Consider the following 27,776-nt stretch of genomic DNA (forward strand, 5'->3'; position numbering starts at 1 on the left):
GCGTGCACCTCCGGCCTTCTCTAGCCGCCGCCGCTGCCGCCCGGCCGGGCACAGCACGGCCCAGCTCGGCGCGGCCGGCGGCCTGCGTGCGCCCCTCTGCGGCGCGCCCTCGGCTACGCGCGGTGCTCCGCCCTCCACCAGCCAGGGCCGGGCAGGGGCCGGGCAGAGCCTGGGGCCTCTCTGCACCGCCCGCGCGGGCCTGAGGGCGGGCGTAGGGCCGAGCCGGAGCCCGCGCCGCCGCAGCGGGGAGAGGAGGAGAAGGAGGAGGTGGCAGCTCTGGCAGGCCCGACTCGATAGAGTTGAACGGCTCTGCAGGACGCGCGTGTGGAGCCCGCGGGCCGCAGGGAGGGGGTTATAGCGCCGCCGCCGCGCCCCGCCCCCGCCCCCGCCTCCTTCGGGTTCCGGCCCGGGACCTGCACCTCGGAAGCCTGAGGGGGTCGTGCGGGATGGGTCGGGTCCGGGTGCGGCTGCCGCTGCAGTGACTACACACGCGCTCACGCGGGCAGCGAGATCCATCAGAGCCCCGCGCCCCGCTCCGAGCCTCGGCGCCGGGGCTCCCCGCGCGCCCCTCCCTCGAGCTTGCCCACCCTCCAGTGCCAGCTGCAATTCTGCGGCACGGGGCGGGGAGGGGAGGAGGCCGCCGCAGAAACGCTGCCGCCGGCGGTTCGTCTCTTTCGGGCCTCGGTGGCAGCAGAGGGCAGCGCCCAAGGCCGCAGCGCCAAAAAGGGCATGAGAGCCCGTCTGGCTCCCGCCCGGCGCTGCGCTTGGGCGCGTTCCACCGCTGGGTCCCAGGGCCTCTGCCTTACCCTCTCCATAAAAGGAGGGGGGTGAGTCTCTGAGGAGAGGTGGGGCCGGTTTAGGGGCGCGTCTGGGGCACTCACCTGGCGGCTGCCACGCGCCCCCGCCCAAGATCCGAAGCCTGGGGCACCTGCTTGAGGAGCATACACCCACATTTCGAGGTGGGAAGGAACCCAGATCCGAGAGGGGGGCTGCAGCCTGCTTCATCCCCACCCTGAGACACCGCGCCAAGTACCCACTCCCTCGCGAAAAGCCAGGCCGCATCCTGAGCCGGGAAACTGGGGCTAGACGGAACGAAGAGAAAAGAGAAGCTACTGAGGAAACCCTCCCTGGGTTCTGCGTCGGAATCCGGGCGCACAGAGCGCCACCTCCGGCCAAGGCGCAGCACCGAGCGCGTTGGGGGGAGCAAGGCACAAACCCAGGTCCGAGCGGGACTGGACCTTTGGCTCTCCCGCCTCAGAAAAGGGCGCGCAGGTTGCGATGGATTACACCCGCCTAGACAAGTGGGCTTGCAACCCAACTGCTAGCCCAGGTGCTCTCCTTCAAGGGGAGTGCTGCCGACTCCAAAGCTGGAGACTAGGAGACACCTCATGGGTGGCGAGCCGAGGATTCCGCCCACCCAGGCATCACCTCAGTTCCGCGGATTAACGCCCTCTCCCTTCGCGCCACTGCTGCCCCCCTCGGGACAAACGTGCAGCCCTTCGAGGACCTTTCATCCCTAGCTCAATGGGACTCCGGTATTTCAAAGGAGTCCTGAGGGTGCTCCCGGGGCAATCGCTGGCGGTCAAATACCTGGGGGCGGGTCCTTCCCGGAGGTCCCGCGTCTACACTCAGTTCCTCTGGCCTCCCCGCCTTCCCAAAGTACCCCCCTCCGCGACCCCTCGGATGGCCAGGAAGGAGCAGACAGAGCAGGGGAAACTTGGAAAGGTGTAGCACCTGAAAGACGGGCTGTCCGGGTGGAGCCTGCTGCTGCTCTGGGGGGGCTTTCTGGAAGGCGACCTCCCGTTGAGCCCTCACCTTCTTATCCCGGGAGTTGTGCGCGTTGTGACCCGCTCGGCCTTGGACTCCTCGTGGGCAGAGGGGACGCGAGGACAACTCCTTGGGGTTCAAGGACCCCGAGTGACAGCGGGCGTGGGAATCTGGGAGGAAGGTCGCGTTGCATTGTGGACAGGATACCGCGTCTTCCCGGCCCCAACCCCCGCATGGAGCTGCGGGTTCCTGGGACCCTGCCTGAACTCTGCTTCGCTCTGCTCACCTTACCCGCCCGGCGCTATAGTGGCGCCAAGCTGCTGGAGTTCAAGGCGGGCAGGGAAGGTCTGGGGACGCGGAAAGGGGCGCCCTGGGCGGGAGCCTCGGCGCATCACCCGGGGACGCGAGAGCCGCGGGGCACACGTCTCAGGCATCTTTTGAATCGCCGACAGCTATTAAAAATAAAACCGCGACTCGTCGCCATGGCGACAACAGCAACCACTGGAGGGTGGTGAGAATTTGGGCAGCCGTGCGACAGACGGAGGTGGGGGGAACCCTCAGGCACACGCGCCTTCGAGCTTCCGGATGGTGGGGGTTCCTTGAGATAGAGACTCCGACCCCCCCCCCAAAGCGCCCATCCCCCATGGCCAGGAAAAAGTGAACCCCTGGATACCATTTTCTGGAAATGGAAAATACGAAATTGGTAGGACCGCCTTCTCCAAGAGGCCACAAGCCTGAATGAGGGCCACATCGCGTGGGTCTCTCCCCTCCCACTCCCCTCCAGTCAAACTCCAGGCTCATTTCTGCCGGTTAGTGGGACACTGTGAGGAGTGTTCGGGCTTGTAGACGAGTGGAGAGGTGCGAGCAGAGCCAGCCGGGCTCCTGGCTAAATCGCGTGTGCGGGGGCCGCAGCACCTGCCTGCCCTAGTCGTTGTGGTCCCAGCGGGTGGAAGAGATCACATGCTTCCTTCTGACTGGGAGTCGAGTTTCACTTCCAGCCGCTATTAGGCGGTTCACACGGTTCACTGCAAACATTTGATAATGAGGCTAAATATACTTTGAGTTGGAGGAGGCGTGGGCACCGCTGCCCAAGCGCGTGGGCGCGGCACTCCAGGCTCCGCGGGGCATCCCCGCCCAGGCCCTGGCTGTACCCGCGCAGACCTAGAGGCTGACTGCCTGCTTGATGTTGGAGAAATCGCGCCCGTGCGCGGCCAGCGGAAAAAGTTCGACCCTACTAACGGGCATGCGTCCGGGAGACTGTGGGCGCCAGAGGTCAGCCAGAGGGCCCCAGGCGGAAAGAGCGGGCGGAGCGAGGAGCTCCGGGCGGCGGGTACTGGTAGGAGAGAAGGTGCACCTGGCGGCAGAGTCCGGTCGCCCCCGGAGCCTGCATTTCCGGCCGACCTCGGCTCCCGTGCAAGCCCTGACCTGCCTGCGGGTCCATAATTAAGGTGTCAGGTGCTCCAAGGGGGCAGAAAGGGGCCCAGGTGTGCCTCACCGGGGTCTGCATCTTGAAGGTTCCCTCCAGACATCACCCAAGACCCCAGATCAGCCTTTCCTCCAGAACCTAGTGCTTTGTGTGTAGCCCCACTTCACCTTAAAACCAACCCCAACCCATTGCCACTCTGCATGGCCAATGCCCTTTCCATGACTTGGCACTAGTAGGTGCTCAATTATTGGGGTCATTGTTATTTTAGAAGTAGTAACCTCGTGCCAAGCTGATGCCAAGCTCTTTCCCTGCAGTTTCATTTCACACTTTATTTACCAGCCCTAAACCATTATACTGAGACCCTTCTGGAGGAGATAGAGCCATTTGCAGGCTTATAAGACACCCACCCTTGAATCTTCCGTGAAGACCAAAATTAGAATTCCTAGTGTGAAGAAGTAACTGCATTGTACCTACAGCTTACGGCCAGGACTCTAAAGGCAGATGTTGTCCCCTAGCAGTGGGGCTGACCAACTAGAATCCATCCCAATTCAAGTTCTCTCTTGACCTTAGTCTCACTGCTACGATTTGTCCCTAGCCTGCCCTAAACTTAGTTCCCTCATGTGGAAAACGGGAAACTAACAGCTGTCAAAGTGCTGCACGGAGGTGTCCATGGCAGCACGTTTCTCGGTCTCAGAAGCAGCCCTGGCACACACCTAGAGACCCTGGGCTCTTGCCAGTGTGACACTGGGCTGCTGTTAGGGTGAGGCCAGGTGGATGTCTGAATCTAGGCTCAGGCCCCAGTGCCAGAGCAGATTTGAGGACAATTTGTAGTGACGAAATACCATCCCTTTATCTCTGGGCAAGGCTTTCTTAGTTCTGCACAATTAATCCAGAAGCAGCTCAACCATGTGGGCCAGCTCCTTGAAGATCAAACAGTGCCTGGTGCAAGCGTTAATTAAGTCATTATCTCAGGCCTCGAGGCTAAGGATCAGGCCTTTCCAGTTCAGGCTCCCCAGAAGGGGAGATAAGCTGCCAGCAGGGTGGGAAGGCACTCTCAATGTTGTTTTTCACTCCCTAGTAAGTATTTTTATTTTCTCGTTTAAATACATGAACAGAAATGAAGTCTAAAATAGCACACAGGGGTGTAATCATCTTGTGAATATTTTTTGAATGAAAAGGCTTAGGTGGTGGATTGACGATTAGTGGTCAACTTGTAACACCCAAAGGAAAAGAATCAGAATCAGCACTATGCTGGGTGTGGAGGGCCCACCTGAGGATTGCTGCCAATAACATAGGAAGAAAAGCTGGAGAGGAAAAAGTGCTATTGGTTGTCCTGAGGAGCTTGTCTTGCTGGCTTTCCTGATACGAACCCAGCTGTTCTCATCATCAGAGGAGATGGGATGTTATTGTCATTGAGAACAGCTGAAGTTCACTTTGCAGGCGCTCTGGTCCTTAGTTTGAGCATTGCTTCCTAGCTCCAGAGGGCAAGATGATACACTGTTCGACTTCCTGGAGAAGTTTGTAAAGCAGGTTTTCCTAATATGAACTCAGCTGTTGTCATCACCAGAGGAGCTTGGGGACCTTGTTGTCCTTGAGTATGGCTGTGGTACTTTTTGGGGGAGCTCTGGTTCTTACTTTGAGCTTTGCTTCCTGGCTCCAGCGCAGATCCTTCAGCCTCCCCACACAAGATTTTCTAGCTCCCACAGATAACCTGTGTGTCTTCCCAGTGCAGATTCTGAAACAGACTTGCATGAGACATTGCCGTGGGCTCTAGGCCTCCAGTTGAACCTATTGGGGGGCACTGTCATGGGGTGTGTAGGTCTTCAGCTACAAGATTTGTTCATGCAGGACATTGCCATGGGATCAAGCCTCTCAGCTGAACTCTTTGAGTTGCTGATGTAGACAGATTTCCTGTACTTTTCTGTACTTCACTCTTTGGGTGACTACTATAAAATAATCCTATAAATTGTGTCCTGTATTAAATTGTTTCCCTTGCAAACCCTGACTATAACAGCCTATGTTAAGGGATATTTGGTGGCTTCACCAATGAAGTTGAAGAGCCTAGGTCCTCTCCAGGACAAGTGTATCTTGGGCATTTCAATAGCTGGTCAGAATCTTAGTGCAAAAGTAGAGAAGAAAATTTCTCAATAATTTTTATGCTAATTACAGGTTGAAATGATGACTTTTTGGATATATTAAGTTAAAGAAACAATGTTTGCAATTTTCTTTCTTTCTTTCTTTCTTTCTTTCTTTCTTTCTTTCTTTTGGTGGTACTGGAAATTGGACCCAGAGAATGCTGAGCTATATCTCAGCCCCTTTTTAAATTTTTATTTTGAGATAAGGTCTCCCTAAGACCAGAAATGGCCTTGAGCTTGTGTGAACCTTCAGCTTCAGCCTCCCAAATAATTTGGAATTACAGATGCAAATCACCACCTAGATCCTAAAACAATATTTTTCTTTTTTATCTTAGTACTGGGTCTACAGGGTCTCACTATGTAGAGTGGACTCTCACTATGTAGATCTGCCTATGTTCAGCCTCCCAAGAGCTGGGAGTTCACCCATGCCTTCTCAGTACGCCCTGGGGTCGGGGCCAGCACAGCATGCCCAGGATCGAACCCCAGCCACTGTGTCTGCCTAAGCACGTTTTCATCTGCTGAGCTATTTGGCCAGCTCCCCAAAACATTTAAAATGACATGTAACTCACATGGTATTTCTATAGGACAGTGCCTGTCTTAACACCTAGAGTTCATAGCTGCACAATAAAGCCAACCAACTTAGGACACCAGGGAGACAGCCGGCCCTGGGAACTTCAGGTGGGGATTAGCACACAGACCACCTTCCCTGCCTCACAGCCCTGCCCTTTCCCCATCCTCAGCCCTGTGTGACCTCAGCAAGCTTCTTGGCCTCTTAGAAACTCAGCTTCCTCCTCTGGGTGACAGCCACATTTATGCAACAGATATGCTGTGCTCTAGGCTAAGAATGGGTCACAACATAGCAACAGACCTTGTCTCCAGGAAACAATGAACTGAATGACAAGTGCGTGTCATTTCAGGTAGCTTCAAAGGCATGGAGAAGGAGCCAGTTTGGGAAGATCTAGGCCACATGTTCTAGGCCCAGCAGAAAGCAAGTATAAAAGCCCTGAGATAGGAACCAGTGTGGTAAACGGGATAGTACCCTAGGCAGCCATGGATGGGCTGGAGATGCTGAGCTGTGAGGTAGATCTCAGGGGCCTTGAGACCAAAGCATGGTTTTATGCATGAAGCCACTGGAGGGCTTTTAGCAGGGAGCACAATGTAGTAAGTAGCTATCTGTCAAGGTTTCTGTACACCATGAACTCAAAAGGGCTCAACAAGAGCACCCTGGTTCAGTATCCACTACCCAGTTGCAGTCAGCACTGCTGCAAGTGCTGCCCTGGGGCTGGGTGGGCACTCTTCCCTAGCCGGGCTGCTTCCTCACAGCAAAGCTGAGTGCCTTTCAGACTAGCTTTTGGTGCCACATAATGTCACGGCCACCTTACATGATCAGGCTCAGCTGTGCCAAGCCCAGCTGGCCTTCAGGGGAGGGGATGGGAACCCTACCAGGACAGAGACGCAGCTAGAGCTGTAAAGGACCCTTGTGCTTATTCCTGGAGAAAGGACCATGGGAGGCCAAAGGCAGCTGCAGGGAGCCCAGGCTCTTTGTGTCCCAGTGAAGACACAGCCAAGCCCCGTGTTCCCATTGCCATGGTGCAAACATTCACTTGGGGACCTGTGCCAGTCACTAGGCTGAGGTCACAGTAGGGTGGGAAGGAGCTTCACCCACCTCCAGGTCTGGCCCTTCAGGCAGTAAGAGGACAGACAACTAGACTTCAACTCACTGTGCCCACCCTGTGCAGATCCACAAGTGTTCTCTGTGAGGGGCTACCTGGGTTACCCAGGGGCATATCCTTCCTCCCTGGGAACTTATTCCCTGTCCTGTCAGGATCAAGAGTTTGGGAGAACCTGGACCAGCTCACTCTGCCCCATCCCATATCACATGGGCTGACTCCTCCATGGGCAGGAAGAGTCCCACAGGTAACCTCACCCTCTACCCTGGCCACTACAGCATCCTTGTAGGAGCAACCCCTGAAGGGACAGTGCAAACAGCCACGAGGACACTACACTCCTGTTGCCTGAGGTGCAGGCCCTGTGAGCATTATAGAACACTGGCCTCCTGGGTACAAAGGGCTGGGGGGACAGCTCTGCCCCACACTGTGTTTTCACCTCGCTGAGCCTCTGAGGCCTCAAAGATGATAAGGGATGAAACAGCAAAGTGGTGGCTCACTAGGGAGGTTTGAGGCAACATGGATGACAAGATCAGCACAGAGCACAGCCTGTGGGCAAACGCGGCCAGGTTATGAGGGCCCACCATGGGGACAGACAAGGTCTCTGACATACCATGTGACAGAAGCCCTGGGCAGGTGCTGTCAAGATGGCCATCACAGGCTATCTATCTAGGACTGGAAAACACCAGCTGCTGATGATCCTCGAGAGCAGTGCATGGGCTCTGAAGTCCCCAAGTGCCACCAAGGTTATAGCTGCCCCTTGCCCTGTATTTTAGGTAACCCAAACTACAGCACAGCGAACTGGTACATGGGGTCAGCTGACAGTGAAGTTCTGCGTGTGATGGCCACAGATGGTGCCTGTCCTCCCCCAGCCATGGCAGTGCCCTAAGTGCACTCACTGCAAGACTGTATAGGGACATAGCAGAGAACAAGGAAATCTTGGCCCCATGAATCTCTCCCCCAGAAGGTTGACATGTGTAAAACATAGAACACTGTTCAACCTATCTACTTAATAGTTCGCCCATGTCAGCTTTTGCTTTCAGTGTCAGGGAATGGCAATTCAACCTAGCCTGCTTCTACAAGGGGGACCCTTAGGAGGAAGCCCAGAGGTCTGGCTTGTGGGCAGGCCCAGCCACGGATCAAGTTCTCTTCTCTGAGGTCTTCTCTGATTCCCTCCTGGTGATAAGGTGACTGCCAGCGGGCCTCAAGGACTTGTCCTGAAGCTGTGGCTGCTTCTTCCCTGGCTCCTCCTTGTCACTCGGGGTCTGTGCCATGTTGGTGACTCTGCCTCCTTGTCTGGAACCCAAGACCCCAGCTGGTTGCTGAGCATCTCTGCCCAGGTGCTGACCAGACAAGCCACCTTCATGCAGTTTAAACAGCCACCTCCTGCTTCACAGCTGCCCTCAGGGCTATTGCAGGAGCTGTGTCTGAGAACTGTTCTCAGAGCCTGTTCCTTGCACCCCATCAGCATGCCTTCCTGGTTACTTAGCCCTATCTGCCAGACAGGCCACAGGGCACAAACATCTGATTCTTGGGTGCTATGAGGCCTGTGACCTTTTGCCCACCAGGACTGTCCGGGCACTGTCAGCCTCCCTTCTAGGGCAGAAAGGGCCCTTTTGGGGAGGGAATGAGCCCTCTGGGTGGCAGAGGCTCCAGGGAGGAGAAGCCTGACAGCTCACTCTCCTGCAAGTTCCTCTCCAGACTGACATCACCATTACCATCATCACCACCACCATCACCACCCTAGTTCCCAGGAATCCCCAGCTGACTGTAACTTTGGGTGTCTGAGAAGAGACCCTGCCCACACACATCCAGCCTGGCCCCAAGAGGAGAAGAGCCAGGCTGTAGGGTCTGGACCCTGGCCTCATCTGTTAGCTGTGTGACCCTGGCCAAGGCCCAGATGTGCCATGCCTGCCTGGTCTTCAGGATGCCAGGATCAAGCAATCCTGGAACTCAGAAAGCACTTAGGATGCTATGGATACCTGAGTTAGCCACTGTGCTGAGACTAGCGGCTTGGTCAGACTGGACACATGGCTCTGTCCCTCCCACAGTGCCCTCTGACCAAAAGGTCACCTTCCAGAGCACCCAAGAGCCTCAGAGGCCAGGCAGCCAGGACAGAGCCAGCTCTGTGTGGGCTCTGAGGCACAACAGGTGTGCACTGGGCAGGGCAGGGCAGGGGCAGAAAGGCCCAGCTGGGCTGCTGCCCCTGCCCAGTTAAGTTGCCCCTGGGATACCTTGGCCCAGGGCCAAGAGGAATATGACAAGAAGCTTCCAGAGGAGGCTGAAAGATGTGGCCAGGCAGCTCTCCCAGGGGTAAGAACCTTCCCTTCCAGCCTACCCCACCCTTCCCATCTCCCTCTCAGGGGAGCCAATCCAGGGACCTTCCCCACTTCACATCATTCCTCTGGAATGCATTTTCTGTTCTCCTCCCGACTCCCCTCTGGTTCCCTCCCTCTATTCTGCCTCCCCTCCTCTCCTTTCCCCTTCCCCCTCTTCCCCACTTGATCCAACCAGGCCAGACCCCAGAACCTGGTATGCCTGGTACCTCCTATCCCCACCCCCCATCCTAGATGGAGAGGAGGGGAGTAGATTTCCATAAGACTCCCACCCCTAAGCCCTCACACAACCTGAGGGTGCCTAGACGTGCTTAGTGGGCAGGGCCAGAGGGCACCAGCTATCTCCACAAGGATTCTTCCAAAGGGTGAATTCTGTGGCCCTATGCTCCCCTCCTTAAAGTGAGTGGCCAGAGGCCAGTGAGACTGGGTTCTTCTCCCCTGTACCTACCCTGCCTGGCCTCAGGTGGGTTCCCAGCATCAGTCAGCAAGAGAAATGCCCTGGACAGCCCTGGGCCACAGTTACCCCTCCAAAATGAAGCAAGCCCCATGTACCACTCTCTCTGACCCCCTCCGGAGGACCTCAACCTACATACCCCATTCCTGTCCCCTACTTCACCCAACACAGGGCTCTGTGGCTGATGATCCTATACTTGCTCAGGGCTCACCTGGGCTTGGGACCCTCAAGCCAGTCCCTGGCTTCCTTCCTGCCCCAGGACCATCCCTGGCTGTGCTTAGCCCCCACTGTTTTTGTTTTTGTTGTTGTTTGTTTGTTTGGTTGGTTGGTTGGTTTTTGCTCTGAATGCTTTCAGGGCAGGTTTGGCTGGCTTGAGTTCTGGGGATTGAACCACAGCAACCTGAGCCTGACTACTTTGTTGAAGCAGGCACTTAAAGAGATGAGCTAAGGGGAAGGCCTCCACCCCACTGTTTTTTACACCCCTCTGCAGCTGCATCTTGTCCTGCCCAGCTGGAACAGGAGTCTTCCTGAGGACAAGGCTGCTGCCCTACTTGTGGCCCAGACCCTGAGGCCCAGACTCCATGGCTGATGGAGGTGGCACCTGCTCAGCACTGGCACTAGCCCTTCTGTGGGTCCCATTAACCCCATACTCTATTCCCAGCCTGGAGGAAGAGGTGAGGGTGAATGGCCCCAGGGACAGCCCCTACAGGCCCCAGTCACAGGGCAGAGAACAGATTGGCCATGGTCACTCACTGCCTCTACCTCTGCCAAGCCCCAGGACTCCCCAGGGGATTCCCAGGAAGCTTGGCTGACCTGAGGCGGAACCTGGCCAGGCCCAGGGGTGGTGGCTGGGTCCATAAATGGTTTTTATCACTCAGGACAGGCAGAGCAGGCTAAGCCAGTGGGGAAGGCCCAGGCCCAGCTCCCTGGACACCTCTGTGCCATGTGCCCATGAATGCCCCTCTGAGACCAGCATCTCGTTTCATACAATGGTCCTTGCCATGGATTTGGTGGATGGATTTGTGGGAGAGAGCCTTTGAGCACCAGGCACTATTACATGTGGACTGCTGCTCTATGGGGCTGAGCAGACAGAGGCTACCACCTCCCTGGAGGTGAGCTAGTCGGGACAAGGGGACAGCAGGGTCACCCTAGCCCCTCTGTCCAGCAGCTCCCCAAAGGGCTATTGAAGGACTGAAGTAGTAGGTGGGTGGGGACTGCAGAGGTGCCATCTCACCTCCAAGGACATCAGGGCCACCTTCATGGACACCTCACCTTGGAGCTCCTACACCCAGGCAACAACAAAGTAGCACTTGGATACCTTCACTGAGGACTTAGGGGTCTAGGGCTTAGTGCAGGGGAAGGAGGTGGGGGTAAGACACCAAGGCAGCCAGCCAGACAAGAGAACCACTATCCTGGGCTGGCCAAATAGCTCAGCAGATTAAAGTAGCCTGCAAGCAGGCACAGGGGCCAGGGGTTTGACCCCAGGGGTTCAATCCCTGGGCCTGCCATGCCAGCCCCACCCCTGGGGTGTGCTAAAATAGCAATTGAGGCTGGGCATGGTGGCACGTGCCTGTAATCCCAGCTCTTGGGAGGCTGTAAACAGGCGGATCACTACAAAGCCAATCTAGTAGTGAGACCCTGAACACACTGTAGGCCCCTCCCTAAAATTTAAAAAAAAGAGAGAGAGAGAGAGAGAGAGAGAGAGAACCACTATCCTGAGCCACCAGCTCCACAGCATACAGATCTGGGGAAAACTCTGGTCATTACGGGTCATTACATCTGCCAGCAGTTCTGAATCTGAACTTCCTCTGGTCAGATCCTCTCTACACTTACTATGAACACAATCTCACTTCACATTAAAATCTAACCTCAAGAGGTAAAAAGAATCAAGATGCATTATGCAAATGTACCAACTCCCCACCATGAACATAATCATACACTGCAAGTATGTACTAATAAAATGTTTAAAGTGTAAAAATGAGGCAGCTGTTCCTATTCCTGTTTTATGTATGAGACCAGCAAGGTCCAGAAAAGATAAGGAACTTGTCTGCTGCCACACAGCTAGAAAGAATGAGGATCAGAGCTTGTGGCAAGGTAGGTGAGTTTAGAATCCGGCACTTCAGCCAGCGTACCTCGTCTGCAGGGGCTGTGAATGGCAGGTCGGCTATTGCCAGCCTCCCTCCAAATGCCCTCCTGAAACACATCAGCTGGGTTCCGCCACAGAAATCTACCAGGAGGTGGGTGAGGGGGCTGGTTGTGTAAACTGTAAGGGAAGTCTCTAGTGGGATGGCACAGGGCTCTGTCCTAACTGAAGGCTGATCCCAAAGCACCTTGCTGCTGTGACCAAAATCAGGAGATGGTGTTCTGGGGAAACAGCCCAGTGATCTTCTGTCTGACAGATTTAAAACTCCACTGTGCACAGCAGTATCTCTGCTGAGTAGGTCCCAGGCAGGGCTTCTGAGGGCCGTGGGGCCCACAGCACACATGGCCTCTGTACAGAGTGGGAGACTAAGAACACCAGACCCCTTGGAGTACAAGTCAGGACCAGACTATATGACCTTCAAGGGGCAGCATGGGGTGAAGCGGGCGAGAGGGTCCTCTGACCAGCAGGACACAAAAGTATACAGAGGAGTCAGACTCCAGCTTCCTGATTTGGTCACATCCCAGGGCGCAAGACCAGGATGAGGGAGGTCAGCTTGGTGGGAGCCCCTGGGCAGAGCAGGGGTGCCCAGCACTCAGAGCAGGCCAGATCTCTGGGGGCTGGGAACAGCAGCCTGGGATGGCCATGATCACAATTGCAGCACCCCATCTCCAGATGAGAGAACCCCCGACCCAGGTCTACCTTGCTGCCCAGTATGGCAGTGGGGGCCAGGAGGGAACTGCCCAGTCTCAGTATGAGTCACCACAGTCTGGCTGATTCACTGATCCGGGGGAGGTGAGGCTGAACTGTCCACTGTCTGGAGGCCCTGGCCAAGGTCATCATCCTGGCTGCCTGTGTGGTGGGCCCTGCCCAGCTGCTTCCAGCCAGTGGTGATCTCATTTTACCACCCAGCTTGGCTGGTTGTCACGCCCATTTACAGATGGGGAAGCTGAGGCTGAGAGGTCCAGGCTGGAAGCCACATAGAGCACTGCTGGAGACAGAGCTGGGGCAGGCTCAGCCAAGCCCCTGGGCCGGGGTGGCCAGCAGAGAGGGAGCCCATGGGCACTGCCCATTTGTGAGCCAGCAGAGCATCAGTCCTCTTCAGTCTTTTGGCCAGAACCTGAGACCACGAAATGAACTCTGGGAAACTGACACCAGTTGCAAAGGCACAGGAGGGGTTCAGAGCCTCAGGAGTGGGAGAACCCACCCATGAAGGCAGAGTAGCCCTTGGTTCCCTGGCTGGCTGGGGGCAAAGGCCAGAGCAGCATGGAGCCGACCACTGTGCCTAGGCCAAGTCCCAGCCTCTGCACTTCATCGGCAGATCCCTGACCAGTGGCCCCAGCTAGCTGGAGGGCCCAAGCCACACCCTCCCTGATGGCCCTGAGTAAGCCTCTTCCCCTGGGAGCCACAGTTTCCCCCTGTCCCTTCCATGAACAACAGCATGGCCTCCTACCTGGTCTGCAAGGTGGCCACAGGGTAGACATAGGCTGGAGCAGGCATGAGGAGCCAGTGTTCTGCAGGAAGAGGTTTCCATCTGTGATGGTCATGGTGATGCGGACAGTGTCCCTGAGCTTCACATTTAAGAATGGTTAAAATGATAAATTTTGTGTTACGTGCATTTTATCACAATAAAACAAGAAAGAAAGAAAACCCCTCTTTAGGAAAGATTTCAAACCAAGAGCTCCAAGCCAGCGAGTGGTTCTTCACTGCACATTTATTAGCTCATGCACACCAGGAGCGGCCAGGGGCAGTGCACAGCCACGAAGTCCACAGGCGTAGGCGGGATAGGCAAGGGCAGGGGCTGCTCACTGGCAGGGTGGCCTCCTTGGCCACAGCAGGGACAAGACGGGATGGCCCCTTGGGGCTCTCAGACTCTGTGCCCTCGTGAGACATGAGACACATCTAGTGGACAGGTCTGTGGATGGTTTGGGATGGGAAGGGCTGGCTTCCCTTACATTTTCCCTCACATCCTGGGCATGAAGGCTAGGTAAGGAACACATGGTCTTCCTGGGCTTGGACTCCAGTCACACAGGTGTCATATGGGGACCACTCCGAAGGAACCTTGATTCCTACAGCTTTATCCAAAATGCTCAGAAAGCCTAACTCTCCCTCCAGGTCCTCAAGTGGCCACATGGCTGACAAGTATCCTGACTTCAAGAGAAGAGATCCCAATGCAGCACTCACCAGGAATTGTAAAGTCCCAAACTTAGGGCTCCTACCCATTCCAGTGAGGGGCATCAGGCCCTGCCAACTGCTCCAGGTGTCCAGCAGTGTGTGGCTCACTCAGAGGAGGCCTTTCTAATCTCTTCCCAGGACAGCTCCTCCAACCTTCCATGTTCATATGGGCCCACAGCCCAGGTCACCATGTCAGGAGCCAGGGATCCAACCAGTGTCCCCTGGGGGCCTGATGGAGGAGGGGGAGGGACAGGCCTAAGCCCTCTTTCCTCAGTCTCCATCTCTGCCTCCAGCCTGAATGTCCCTTTGGGGAAAAACCTATCTCATGAAATCTGTCCCACAGTGGGACTAGGCCTGGAGAACCTGACACCATAGGTCCTCTGCAAACTCAAAGGGGCTGGAACAGCTCCAAATAAGCCCTTGGGGCAGACAGGAAGGACACTGGGGAAGGAAGCTGGCCTGTCACCTCCTTGGTCTTGGGACATCTTCTGTTTTCTTGCCCTTTGTTTTGGAAATGCACAAGCTGATTACTTATTCCACAAAGAGTCCAGAGGGAAGGGAGTCCATGCTGGGTCACCAGCGCCACCAGCCACCTCTTCAGGCTCCCAGCCCAGACACATGGCGGGCAGCAGCTGCTCAAACAGTGAGGGAGATGAAGCTGTTATAGCGCTGAATATTTCTCTTGAGGATCTCAGAGCAGGGCCCCAGCACACGCTCAAAGCGTGGCCGGTCCAGCTTGACGCACTTGAGGGGTCCCCGGGCCACCACAGTGGCCGCCCGAGGCCGGTTCAGCAGCAGCGCGATCTCGCCTGAGGATGAAAACAGCACAGTCAGGGCTCTGCTGACTCTGGGGTGCTCAGAAATCACCTACCTCAGGGCCAGTGCCACATGAGCACCAGGAAAATTTGAATTCCAAATACTGTACACAAAAAAATTGTAGTGTGAAGTATGTCCATCGAACTATGTCAAATATTCAATATACATTTATATGAACTATCAAAGCATTCACAGTTATCTGAAATTCAAATTCAGCTAGGCATTGTTCTACCGCTGTAGGAGCAGCATGCACCAGCCCAGATGTGCTCAGGACACCCCCCAGGATTAGGAATGCTGGCAGTGGCTGATCCCTGCATCCCTTTTTTCCTTCAACCTGGCCCTCCCCAAGGTCACGTCCTCTCAGCAGCCACAGGTAGGACCAACTGATCCTAGGGGTCCCAGGTCCTAGACCTCCATGTGAGGTGACATGAACTGAGGCCCTTGTCATAGCCACTTTGTAGCTCAGCCCAATCCCCTTGGGGCCTACCCCAAGACTTCAGGAAGCCTCTATGCAGCTGCTCATCCAAGACCCCAAAGAGACATGGAATCCCAACTCACCAAAGTAGTCAGATGGTCCCAGTCGGCCCACCTCGACGTACTCCTCGTTGGGAGATCTGCGCTGGAGGACTGAGGCAGTGCCCTGCGGGAGGAAGGGAGTGGGTGTCACCTGTGGAGGCTAATACTGAGGTCATTCATAGGGGAGGTCACCCCTGCTTGGTTCCTTTCTACAGTGGGATGCCAACACTTCACTCCTCTTGCCCCTCGTTCCTCCTCCTAGACCATGGACACAGATCTGAGTGCCATGAGGTCTAAGCCCCTGCCTGGAGACCTGGCTGAGTTCTGTTTCCATGGGGACACATGAAAGCCCCTCCCCTCCAAGCAACAGTCCTTAGGCACCTTGTCTTTCCTTCCCTTTCTGAAGGGGTTGGTGAACTCCAGGATAGTCCCTAGGACCACTGCTTAGTTGTGGCTACTTAAAGCTGACCTTGGATGGAAGCTCAAGGACAGGGAGCTGTGGGCAGGGAGGACACGGTCCCAGGGTCATACACCCGCCAGCAAGGCGGCCCCTCCTCACCCCAGAACAGAGAGCGGGGTCTGCAGACATCACCAGCTCAATGATTAACACAGAGGCTGTGGGCAGAATGCCACAGGCCCCACGGGATGCAGCACACATCACAGGCTCAGTGAGGGCAGCGAGGGCAGCAGGGCAGCCAAGTCTCCCAGCCTCCATGTGCCCTTTGGCTGGGTTGGGAGCAAGGCCTGTCCTGAAATCTGGCTTGAGCTCTGGCCCCAGACCCACCTGGCTACTGGTCACTTTGAAAAGCTGTTTGTGTCAGGAGTTTCCCCCTCTGCAGCCTATAGGGCTCTGGGGAAGGTTCAGAGGGGTTTCTAGCCTGCATGGTGACTTGTGCCTATAATGATAGTGCCCTGAGACACTGACACTGGAGGACTGCAAGCTTGAGGCCGGCCTCAGCAACACAGTGACAGGCAGATCCTGTCTCGAAATACAAAAATTTTAAAAGGGTTGAAGATGTAGCTCAAAGTAAAGGCTCCTTGTTCAACTCTCAGTACCACCAAAAAGAAAAGAGGAGCTTTCTATGCTATCTCAACAGTGATTTTTAACACTAGCCAGGTCAACAGTGTGGCCAGCCCAGTGAGGGCTGGAGAGTGGAGGATCGGATCCCTCTCTGAGCCTCTCACACACTCTGCCCTACCCTGCATCATGCTTTACAACTGGGTAGACAGAGGATCCCACCCCCAGCCTTCAAGTCCCCAGGGCCACCTCTCCACTTGGACAGCCCGGCTGCTGGGGGCCTCTGAGAGCACTGGCATGAACAGCATCTCATTTCAAGGTGGGCTCAGCTCACCCCAGCTCACCCCATCCAGTTGGCTGGCTGTGTCGCTTAATGAATAACTCCTACCCCTCCACGGTCTGAGAGAGACGGGTCAAGGCCCACAGTGCCCACCGTGCCTGGAATCCCCAGGCACCCACTGGCAGCCCCAGCAAGCTGGATTCCCCGCCCGGGCCCCTCTGTTTGGGGGCCACTGGGCTCTGGGCCTCTGCGTGTTTATGAATACAGCTGATGGATGGAGGGGGACATGTAAACATCAGACCACCCCATGGAGCGCCCACCATGAAGGCAGGGAGGCGGGGAGCACGCCCTCACCCCAGCCCCCAGCACAGCTTTGCCTGCCCCAGCTGCTCTGGCCCTGGCTGGCCAGGTGCTAGTCACAGGGTGGGCTTTTGGCTGTACGGGGATAACCTCAACCTACTCCTCCCAGGCCCGGACTGCAGCAGACAAACCTGGACTTGGGTTTCCTGCTGCTCTAACAACAGAATGCCTTAAACTATGAAGTGATTATTTGGGCCAGGGGCAGATCCAGCCCTGGGTACAAGGACAGCTGGTCTTGAAGCTCCATGGCCCTGACCCAGTTGTCTTCCACATTCATCCTTCCTGTTTCATATGCAAGTCTGTACCTTTCACACCATTTTTAACAATTTTCTGAGCTACAGTTGGGATTGTTTCCCAGGGACCAGAAGCTCTTGGTTTTTGTTTTGTTTTTTGGTTTTTTGTTTGTTTGTTTGTTTGTTTGTTTGTTTTTGAAAAAAGCTCTTGGTTTATAGAATCACTTGGTAAAACAACAGCTGAGAACAATGATCAGATGTTTCTACCTTCAGACGCAGAAAGCCAAAAGTTAATAAGCGGAAGGGAAGATAAGCAGGAAGGCTTCAGGGTTGGCTAATACAGCACCAGGACTGTTCTCCCCCTGCACTGGAGCCTCAGCAGGGTGCTCTGCTCTTAATTGGGTACCTCATAGTAGCACAGAGGCTGCCAGAGTTCTAGGAATCACTATATGCCATCCTACACCACCAGCAAAAAGAAAGCCCACTTCTTCCTTCTCTTCAATGTGAAAGCCTTCCAGGAGCTTCTAGAAATATCCTCACCACAGCAGAACTTTTACTCACCCTGACCATTTGCTAAGAGAAGAGATGGGACCAAAGTGATTGGACTTAACCCTCAGCCTTCTGGGGAGGAAGATGAGGACAGAGGTCCTGAGGAACAGGAAGAGGCAAAAGTTGGTTTGGGAACAACACCACTAGGCCAGCTGTGCTGACCATTTACCTGTGTGGTCACTGTCTTTTCACTGATCACATGGCCTGATGCAGCCCTGGCTGCCATGGGCTTCAGGCAAGGCCAGCCTGTCCTTGATGCACCGAGCTCAGCAACAGCTACATCCATCACAGTCCCTCCCAAGGCCCCTCTGCAGGAGGTACTGCTGACCCAGTACTGTCCTCACTCCCGCACGGCCCAGCAGGTAACAGGCCTCCTCGCCTATAACTCAGCTGTAGGAACACTGGCTTCTGGTAGAGTCTGAGCAACAGGTGCTACCAGCCTCCAGCACCCTGTGGCTTTTGGGGGGCCACCAGCTAGCCTCTCACGTTGATGTGCTCTGGACAGTTGTCTATCCCATGGAGGTGTGCCGACCTCCTACTGCCTGGCCATACTGGGCTAGAATGTTGCCAACAATACACACCAGTCTCCAAGGAGGGGACCTCCCACCCTTAGAGTTTGTGTCTACAGAGTCATTGTCGAAATATCCTGCATGAACACATGGCAAGGCAAGGGGCACATTTCAGTGGGCTTGGGCCCTCCCTTCAGGAAGGCTACTATGGGGGTGCCATGAGACTGTGGGGGTACTCTCAGATCCCCAAGAAGCAGAAGCCAACTCTCTCATCCTCCTTTGGCCTTTTCCAACAGGGCTGCACCTTGAGTTCCTGGGGCTGGGGGATGTGCCATCTGCCTGGGGCTGGACAGGTCACTGAATGACACAAGGGCTGCCCTGGTCAGTGCAAATTGTCAGCCTTGTGTGACCTGAGAGTAGCCCCATCCAGTCTGTAAGCCTGGATCGGTCACAGAACCTCCCAAGCAAGGTGCATGGTGGGGATAAAACACCCACATAGTGAGAACCCAGCAAAGGAAACAACAAAGAACACTGCTATCCATCCCTGGAACCCTGCCCCTCCTGTAGTTGACAATGTGGCTGCCTTGGGACAGAATTGGACCGTAATGGCAGCTGAAGCCAGCAGAGCTAGTCTAGGACAGCACCTCCACCACCTGTGTGTGACATGGGTCATTCCAAGCTGTCCATGATGGGTATGTCTCTATTTCCTTATAACTACTTTGACTATCAAAACTTTTCTACAACTTCAAAAACTAAACACAACTTCCAAGAGCTGGCTAAATAGCTCAGTGGATTAAAGTGCCTGCAAGCAGGCTCAGGGGCTGGGGGTTCAATTCCCTAGGCCTGCCATGCCGGTTCCACCCCTGGGGCATGCTGAGATGGCAATTGAGACTGGGTGTGGTGGCACACACTTGTAATCCCAGATATTAGGACACTGTAAACAGGTAGATCACTATGAGTCCAATCTAGTAGTGAGATCCTGAATACCCATAGACCCTTTCCTAAAAAATAAAATAAAATAAATAAAAAAAACCTACAACTTTCATAAGAAGGGGATCCAGGATGTTATTGTAGAATCCACCCATGAGTGACCAGTTCTCCTTAGACTCTTTCCTGTGACAAGCTCTGACTTGGCCTCACCTTAGATGCTTGGGCTCCAAGGGGATCTGACTGTGTGGTCAGGTCCCTGCATTGGGGGCCAGTACTACAAGAAGGGACATTGCCATGGGCATGAGGGTTGGCTAGCCTCAGCCCACTTGCAGGTGTTGGCCTTCAATGCCTGTGGAGTAGCAGCCATGTATTAGTCATGGCTGTTGGACTGGGAACATGACAGACATGTCCCTGTCCACACAAACAAACAGTGCAAAGGAAGTAAATTAGGGGGTCCCCACTGAGGCCTGGCAACCCACCAAGTGATCAGGAAGACAAGAGGAGCCAGAGGGGACAGTGGAGCCTCCCTGTCAGCAAGGGGAACTGCAGAAAAGATGGGACAGAAGTGGGGAGGGGACAAGAGGGGACAGGAGAGTGGTAGGGTTTGTCTTATGATGGGCTATGGCCTGGGGCTCAGCCCAGCCCAAGCCCAGCAGCACCTGAAGACAGTGGAAGCCACTGAGAAAGCATGGGGACCCACAGCCATTCACAAAGGACTGCCACAAGGGCAGGCAGGATGGTCTCAGGAGCAGCCAGCCAGCAACACAAGCTGAGTCCACCCACATGGAGCCCTAGAACAGAAAAACCACATGCTGTTTTCAAGAAATGCATGTGTGCTGCCACCACACGTGGACACGGGTTTCACTCCCCGTAAGAGGAAAGGGAAGGCACAAACATGCTGGGGTTGATGCTGGGAGGAGCCAGCAACCCACAAGGACCTAGAGTCTGGTGTTCCCCAGCCATCTGTACCACACTCAGCAGCTAAGCACAGGCCTGGCTCTCCAGCGGCCTTGGCTTCATCCATGATGAGGAGACCCAACGGACAGCAACACGGGGCAGAGATCACAAGAGAAAACAGGAAGGTAGGTGGACCTCAGGACCTTGTGCTCAGAGGCACTGTACTCTCAGCAAATTCTCACCTCTCACAAAACTCCTCAAAACCTGGAAAACTCAGACTCAACCTAACACTGTCATATTTAAATCCAACGTGGGAGGACACTTGTGGGCATACGCCCATGCAAACATGCACCCATGCACACATACATGCACACACACAGAGCACTAAGCCCACCTGGGGCCTACACGAGACCTTCTGGTCAGCTTTATGGTTTCCACTTCTTTTTCTTTACTCTCTCTTTTCCTTTTCTTTTCTCTCCTTTTTTCTCCCTTCTTTCCTTCCTTCCTTCCCTCTTTTTTGCATTAGGGATGGAACCCAGGGCCTTCACACAAAGCTACATTCCCATCCCTTTTTTAAAAAATTTGTATTATGAGACAGGCTCTCATTAAATCATTAAGTTGTCCAGGATGGGCTTGAACTTGCAATCTTCCTGCTTCAGCCTCCCAGAGTGCTGGGATTACAGGTGTGAGTCACCATGCCCACCTACTTTCTGGAGCTTTTAAGAATGCAATCACCGTAAGTAACACTTTCTGCCACATGGAAGGCAGTTGAATCCCAACCCTTCCCATGCAAATCTGTCTTCTGTTCTGAGAGCTCCCTTCGTACACATAGTGGCTCCTTAGTATACACAGTGGCTCCTCAGTGGCTCATTTGAGAGGCCTGGCTCTCTGGTCATAAAGGCACCCTGTTGAGCTCCCCTGGACCTGACCGCCTGAGACGAGAGGTGGGCATGTCACACACCTTGGCTGCAAACTGTCCTTGAAACAACGAGAAGACACACTTGGCTGGTGAGCACGGAGGTCAGCTTTGTGCCAACATTTAATGGATTGTCCGTGAGGTTAGGGCTCTGGCACAGGCACGGCCCAGCAGCTTCCGTGGGAAACAAGACATTAGCAGGGAATCCGGCGCCAGGACTCCAAGGAAGGGACAGGTGCCAACCCAGCCCTGTCAGCCCCGTGCCTGGGGAGAGGACCCAGAGGGAGTACAGCCCCTGCATGGATGGGTCCTTCCACCTGTAGATGGCGCCTTTGCCTCGGGGCTACCTGGGGTGGGCACCATACACCAGGTGGACATTCAGTGGTTGTAGAAGTTCTGCGGGTGCCCAGGGAGAGGGACCAGCCCATGCTCAGGGTCAGCGAGAGGGTAAAGGCAGAGTGAGAGGCCCACAACCTGCTCCCTATGTTCTTCTGTTCTTCCCATGTCATCTGCTTGGGGACCAGGCCATGTTGGGTAGCAGAGTCAGAGCACCATGGCTGTGGATGAGCATCAATCCGTGAAGTAGAGCCTCTGGAGACCAGGTTTAGATGGTCTGAATGAGGGGCCCAGATTACTCACAGGTGTCTCCTGCCGGCACAAAGCCTGTGGCCCATTGCCACATGACCAGGGTGTCTTTGGCCGGCCCTGGCCCCAGGCGCACAGCTGTAGAGGTGCAGAGGTTGAAGCCCCAGCAGACAGACTTATCAAGAACAGTGCATCTGTTAGGGTTTTCCTGGCCAAAACATCCGTGTTCATGGCAACAGTCTGCATGGTGCTTAACTCTCCTCCCTGTGGTGCCAGGAGTCTCGGCCTGGGTAATCCAGGACCTTGGAATCCAGCAGATACATTCCACATCTGTCTCAGCACGGATGCCTGCATGGCGGAGTGGGGATGGGTGGGAAACAGGACCCAACGTCTGAAATGGGAGCTCGGCTGGCTGTGGGGCTGCCAGCATCCCTGCAGGGTAAGGGGGGTGAGAAATACAAGGCTTTTCAAGCTTGTTTGGGGGCAGCAATGCCACACTTTTAAAAAATGCTTTTCGCATGGACAAAAAAGCTAGAAGGACACTATCAGGGCAAAGGCAATGTTACAGGGCCATGACCTGTCCCAGGGAGGGTCTCACCATCCTCTGTCTTTGACCACAGTGGCATTTCACTTAGGTAACCTAGCCTCCCCAGTATTGGGAATGAAACTTAGGGTCTTTACACTGAGCTAAATCCCTAGCCTTTCTATTTTTTATTTTTTACTTAGCAAGGCTTGTCCAGAGTCTCACTAAGTTTCTCAGGTAAGACCTAGACTTAAGATCCTCTTGTCTCAGCCTCCCAAAGGGTTGGGATTTCAGGATGCACTACCACATCATCCTTCAGACTCCTTGCCAAGAGGCCAGGCAGAAAGGACTCTGACCAGACTGAAGCAAGAAGGACCCTGAACAGCACAGGTCCCCAGAAGGGACCTGAGCAGGTGGGCTGAGCTGTAATGTGTGTTGTTTTGCTATTGCTTCAATATTGTGGACATTCATAAAATTAACTTGCTGAGCAAGGAGATAAACCCAACCTTACATTCCCAGGGCAGTGCTTCCCAGGCCACTTAAAGGGAGTGAGCTGGTTAGACTCAGCCTCAGGATTTGGGGATTTTATAGGGAACTCGCTCTTGGGGTCCAGCTGCCACCAGGCTGTGCTGAGGTCTCCAGCAGGGGGATTGTGCAGCCCAAATGAGGAATGTGCAGCTGGAAGACATGAGTCCCATCCTGCTCAGCTTTCCTGGAGAGTACCGTCTGCAGACGTGAGTCCTGATGAGGTCACGGAACAGCCGGGCAGCCCGTGCCTCTCTCCAGGACCTGGCATGCAGCACACGCAAGCAGCGTCTCCCTGCCAGGCCCATGCATCCTCCCAGGAGGCCAGCCAAGCTTACAATCTGCCAGCCAGGGACGGCTCTCCCACCACCCAGGAGAGGAGGGCAGCCCAGCCCCAAGACACGGGGGCGGGGGGGGGGGATGGTATGGGAGGTCAGCAAGCTCAGCAGCAGCCTGCAGCAGCCAGGGCCTGTTTCTTGGTGGCTGCAGCTCCAGCGCCACTTGGCCCCAGCAGCAGTGTCCTGCTCCTGTCTGCTAAGCATGCTCCTGTAAGCATGTTTCTCTACCACATCAGGTGCCTGAGAGGCTGGAGCTCCACAGCCACTGAGCATGTAGATGCTGCAACACCAGGAGCCCCCTCCTCCTGGTGGGCCGCCCCTGCAGAAACCCTCTATATTGCAAAACTGGGGGTCCTGCTTCTTGTTCTGCCTTCCTCATGGCCCTCAACATGCTAGGTTTGTATAGTTTGGCTTCTAGGGGCCGGAAGTGGCTATCTTCTGGATCTGGCCACATGAGTAGAAATCCATTAGAGAAAGAAACAGGCATTTGAGCAGAACAGAAGCAAGACACACATAGGCCACCATGGCCAAGCCCTGATCTCCTCTCATATCCAGCCAGCAGACAACCAACGGAACAGGTGAGGCCACAGAAGAGGACAGGTGGCAGGCAGGTGGACGAGAAGCTCTGCCCAAGGATGAAGGATTGCTCAGAAGAATGTCCATGACTCAAAAGAGCTTGCTTCATGCAAATCCATGCCTGGAGACATCACAAGTAGGCCAGCGCCAGGAGCACACGCCAGGCAGAGGGGACACTGCTGCCCACCAGCACAAGCCAAGGACGCGTCTCCAGATTGATTGGGGAAGGCAGAAAGAGGGGCTGTGAAAGCCAAGAGAATGTCCTTGTGAACGAACAGGGCTGGGGTGGCCTTGGACAGTGCAGTAGCCAGAAGCAGCAAGAAATCATGAACATCCCTTGAGTCTCATCTCGGTCCCTAGTATTCCTTATGCCTGAGAACCTGGATCCCACGGTGACTTAGTCCACTTGGTTGATCACAGAGGAGAGGAGCTCTTGTTGCCCAGGAAACCACTTTAGATGCTTCGTACAAGACTATGCAAACATGCCCCCCATGGGCCAGTTCTTGATCCAGAGGCATGGAAGACAAGCTGCTCGCTGAACCAGCCCCAAAACACTTCTTTCTCAGTGCCCCCCTTCCAGGGCCCTATTCCTGATGACCATAAGGATGTCCTCTGAAGCAGGGACAGTCCTCATCACCCACTGCCATGTTTGGACACCTCTCTGTGCAGCCAGTACATCAAGTCCTCTGAAGTGCCAGCCCCAGCCCATACCAACAGCTTCCCTTGTGCTAGGCCTCACACTCGGCTGGAGGAGGTGGGGTCACCAGAAATGACGGGCAACAACTGTAGCTTCAGAGCCATTCATTCCCATTCTCAAGCCCACTCGGATATGGTGGTAATTATACATGTAACCGCAGCCCCATGTGAGGCTGAGGCAGGAGGATTGTAAGTTACAGGCAGGTCTAGGTCTGGGCAACTTAGAGAAACCCTATCTCAAATTAAAATTTTCTAAAAGGCTGTAGGGTATGGTTCAGTTGTACGTTGCCTGACTTATCATGCACAAAGCCCTGGGCTCAATCCTGAGTACTACAAATAAATGAATGAATTCATGAATGAATAAATGAATATCCACAAGTAGCCACACAGACCACTGGCCAGGCAAGACAGCTGGGCAGGGACCATGGTACACTGGTAGCATCTTCCAGAGGCACCTACCACCTAGTCTAGCTAGTTATAGACAGAGAAAGGAAATGGTAGTGTGGCAAAATACCAGAATCTAAACAAATATAGGAGACTTATGGTAGATTTTTATGTGGAATCTCCTAATGTTAAAATATCAACAACTAATTCAAACAGTTAAAAAAAAAATACTGCTCAAGCTGATACATAGTTGCCTTGGAGCCAGATTCAGCCAGTGGGCACCACCTTTTTACCAATGGATGTAAAACCACCTGAAATGTTTGCAGTTCCACCCACCCACATGTTCCCCATGCAGAGTGGCCGGCAGGGCTGCCTCTGTCATCCAGATGAGGACCGTGATTAAAACTGAAGAGAGACAGGGTCCCCAAGCAGTCAGTGCCCAAGAGCCACAATCTGTCCTGACCCCACATCCACGGCTGGTGGCGAGGGGGCCAGGGCTGGACATCTGCGGTGAGCACTCTGGGCTGGCCAAGCACACTGGTCATGGGCTGGAGGCCATGTTGAGGGTCATCCCATGGTGAGGCTGCCAGGCCCCAAGAACCAGGTTCTACAAGGCTGTGGAGGGAAGAATTTGCTTCTCATGACCTAGCCTGGGTAATGTCCTACCATCATATTCCATCAGTCTATCTCAGGTCCAAGGCAGGGGTGTGGAGGACCACCTGGGCAACTCTTCTTAAAAGAAGAGCAATTTTCTCCATTTTGGCTGAGCCTGACCCTATTTCCATGTACTGATATGTACAGAGCTGGCTAGGACTTTTTCCTTATTCCTTCAATTGACTTTAAGCAATGAAATCAGTCTAGCCGAGGTGCTGGTGGTAGTCTTTGAAGATGGCAGGCAGTGTTTCCCCAGATCCCCCATTTTCTGCTCCCTTGTGTGAGCCAGGAGGAAATGAGATAAAAAGCCAATGTTTCAAGAGATAGAGGCTATGACTTTCTGGGGCTTGAAAGATTACACATCACAGGGGCTGGTGAGATGGCTCAGTGGTCTAAAGCACCTACTTAGAGCAAGCTTGGCAAAGCACAGGGACCATGGTTCGGTCCCCCAGCACCATTGCCAGCCAGCCCTGCCCCCTGGTGGGCTGAGCTGGCCACACACACACACACACACACACACACACACACACATAAATAAATAAATAAAATTAAAAAAAAAAAAGAAAGAAAGATTACACATCACAGCTGAAGCACTGACCCCAAAACATTAGATACTACCTCAATTGTGTAATGCAGGTTACTCTTTCTGTATATCCTTCTCTCTGACTATTGCAGAGGTGACTTGGGGCCTCCTACCTAGCCCAGCTCATGGCATTCACCTACTTCTCGTCATTGTCACAGTCACTCATCCTCAAGCCACTTCTTTCTTCATAAATAAATAAAACCTGGGTTCGGCCTTGGGTCAAAGCCATTGTCCAGGTTAGCCATCATCATGGCTGGACTCAGGACCCCTTGGCTCCCCATAACTACAAATATACCTTAGTGTCTTTATTCTCACCATGGGTTACACTGGGTGTGGTAGATTGAAACTAACTTATCCATGGGATTACAAATATAAACTTCCCAGACTGAGACAAAAACCAGGAAGGGTTCTATATAAGGGAACTTGATTCAATTTTTCCATGGGAAACACAGCTAAGAACTGTGGCCATCTTCAGAGTTTCGGGTTTTAGGGACACTTGGAAGCCAGAAGAATGTCCTCCTTCCAGCCACACTCCGTCTTTATTTCTGGACTAGCAGACATTAGCCCTCTAGACATCCAGATTAGTGTCTACCCAGGCTATGTTCACCATCGAGTGCAAGACCCAGAGCACAGAAGACTTAGGCAGCTTTGGGGGCCAGAGGCCAGTGTGCAAAGAGTCCAACACCTTTATCACCACCCAGCACTCACACAGGGGTCATGGAGCTCTTCACTTGGCCTCTGTGACCCATAGAGGCCAAGAAATGTCAACTTTCCACAGGGTCATTGCTGACATGGTCGTGCTTACCCTTGGGTCCCCTCCACACTGGAAGGATGACAGAGGCCCTGAGACTACCACCTGGACCCTCTGAAATAAGCCAGGGAGAAGTCCCACATGCAGTCACCTCTCTTATCTCTTAGGACCAGTATAGTCTGGCTGTCACCTGCATAAGCCTCTGGGATCCCAGCTGGTGCAGAGAAATCTATTCCTACTCCCTGTCACCTCTGTGACCAGAAGCTGCCCTCAGTGCAGAAGAGCCATAATTTCCTCTGCCTGTGGTTTCATTCTTTCCTCCTCTTTTCTTTTTAAAGAAACGTTGCAGTCAAATGAGTCTTCCACCTTAAGCAACCAAGGGCAGTGAGAGGATGACTCCTGCAGCTCAGTTCCCAGGTTCCTTTCCTGTCCCCGCAACATCTGGCAGCCATCCCAGACAGGCTCAGAGTGGCCATCACAGGAGGTGACCCCATGTGTCCCAAGGATTTGGACAATAGTGAGAATGACCCCTGAAGTTCTGGTGGAGAAGTCCTCCACCACCTTCTTTAAATGATTTTTTCTCTTCTCCCATAGTACTGGGGATCGAACTTGGGACCTTGCAGGCAGGCTCTTATGCCGCTATGTCCCCAGCCCTGCCTTCTTTAACTGAGTCTTTCCTCCTGAGGTCACTGTGAAGTCACATACAGTTGTGGGAAACAATGTGGCAAGATGAAGTGTACCCTAAGTGCACGAAGAGATCCTTCACCCCAGGAAACATGGGGAACTGAGCTCAGCACATCCCCAGCAAGCTCTGGGGCCTGGAATACCTGGCCCACCTCGCTCCAGCCCATCTCATCATACTGTGTGTGTGCGTGTGTGTATGTGTACACAGAGGTCCCCGTGTCCGCCACCATCACCAAGAAGACATTTTCAATCTCAGGAAAGAGTGGATGCAGCAAGGGGAGGTACGAGAGGCCACCATGCCTATGCCCTATGTGGACATTCACGTGGGGTCGGAGCAGATGAGACTTAGGGGT

The 27,776-nt window shown here is 54.3% G+C and overlaps 1 protein-coding gene across 9 annotated transcripts in view; it reads right to left on the reverse strand.

Annotated features, from left to right (window-relative positions):
* Nucleotides 1–13,627: 13,627 nt before the first annotated feature.
* The window catches only part of Prkar1b (protein kinase cAMP-dependent type I regulatory subunit beta), a 131,554-nt gene continuing 117,405 nt past the window's right edge, over nt 13,628–27,776 (reverse strand). For all 9 annotated transcript variants that reach the window (XM_004629584.2, XM_023713410.1, XM_023713411.1 and 6 more), the window contains exons 10-11: nt 15,475–15,556; nt 13,628–14,909 (exon numbers count right to left, since the gene is read on the reverse strand). In XM_004629584.2, the coding sequence (XP_004629641.1) occupies nt 14,737–14,909; nt 15,475–15,556 (255 nt within the window). In that variant the 3' untranslated portion in view covers nt 13,628–14,736. The remainder of the gene's footprint in view (nt 14,910–15,474; nt 15,557–27,776) is intronic.

This window comes from Octodon degus, unplaced genomic scaffold, assembly GCF_000260255.1.
Source record: "Octodon degus isolate 3935 unplaced genomic scaffold, OctDeg1.0 scaffold00031, whole genome shotgun sequence".
In the NCBI taxonomy this organism is placed as follows: domain Eukaryota; kingdom Metazoa; phylum Chordata; class Mammalia; order Rodentia; family Octodontidae; genus Octodon; species Octodon degus.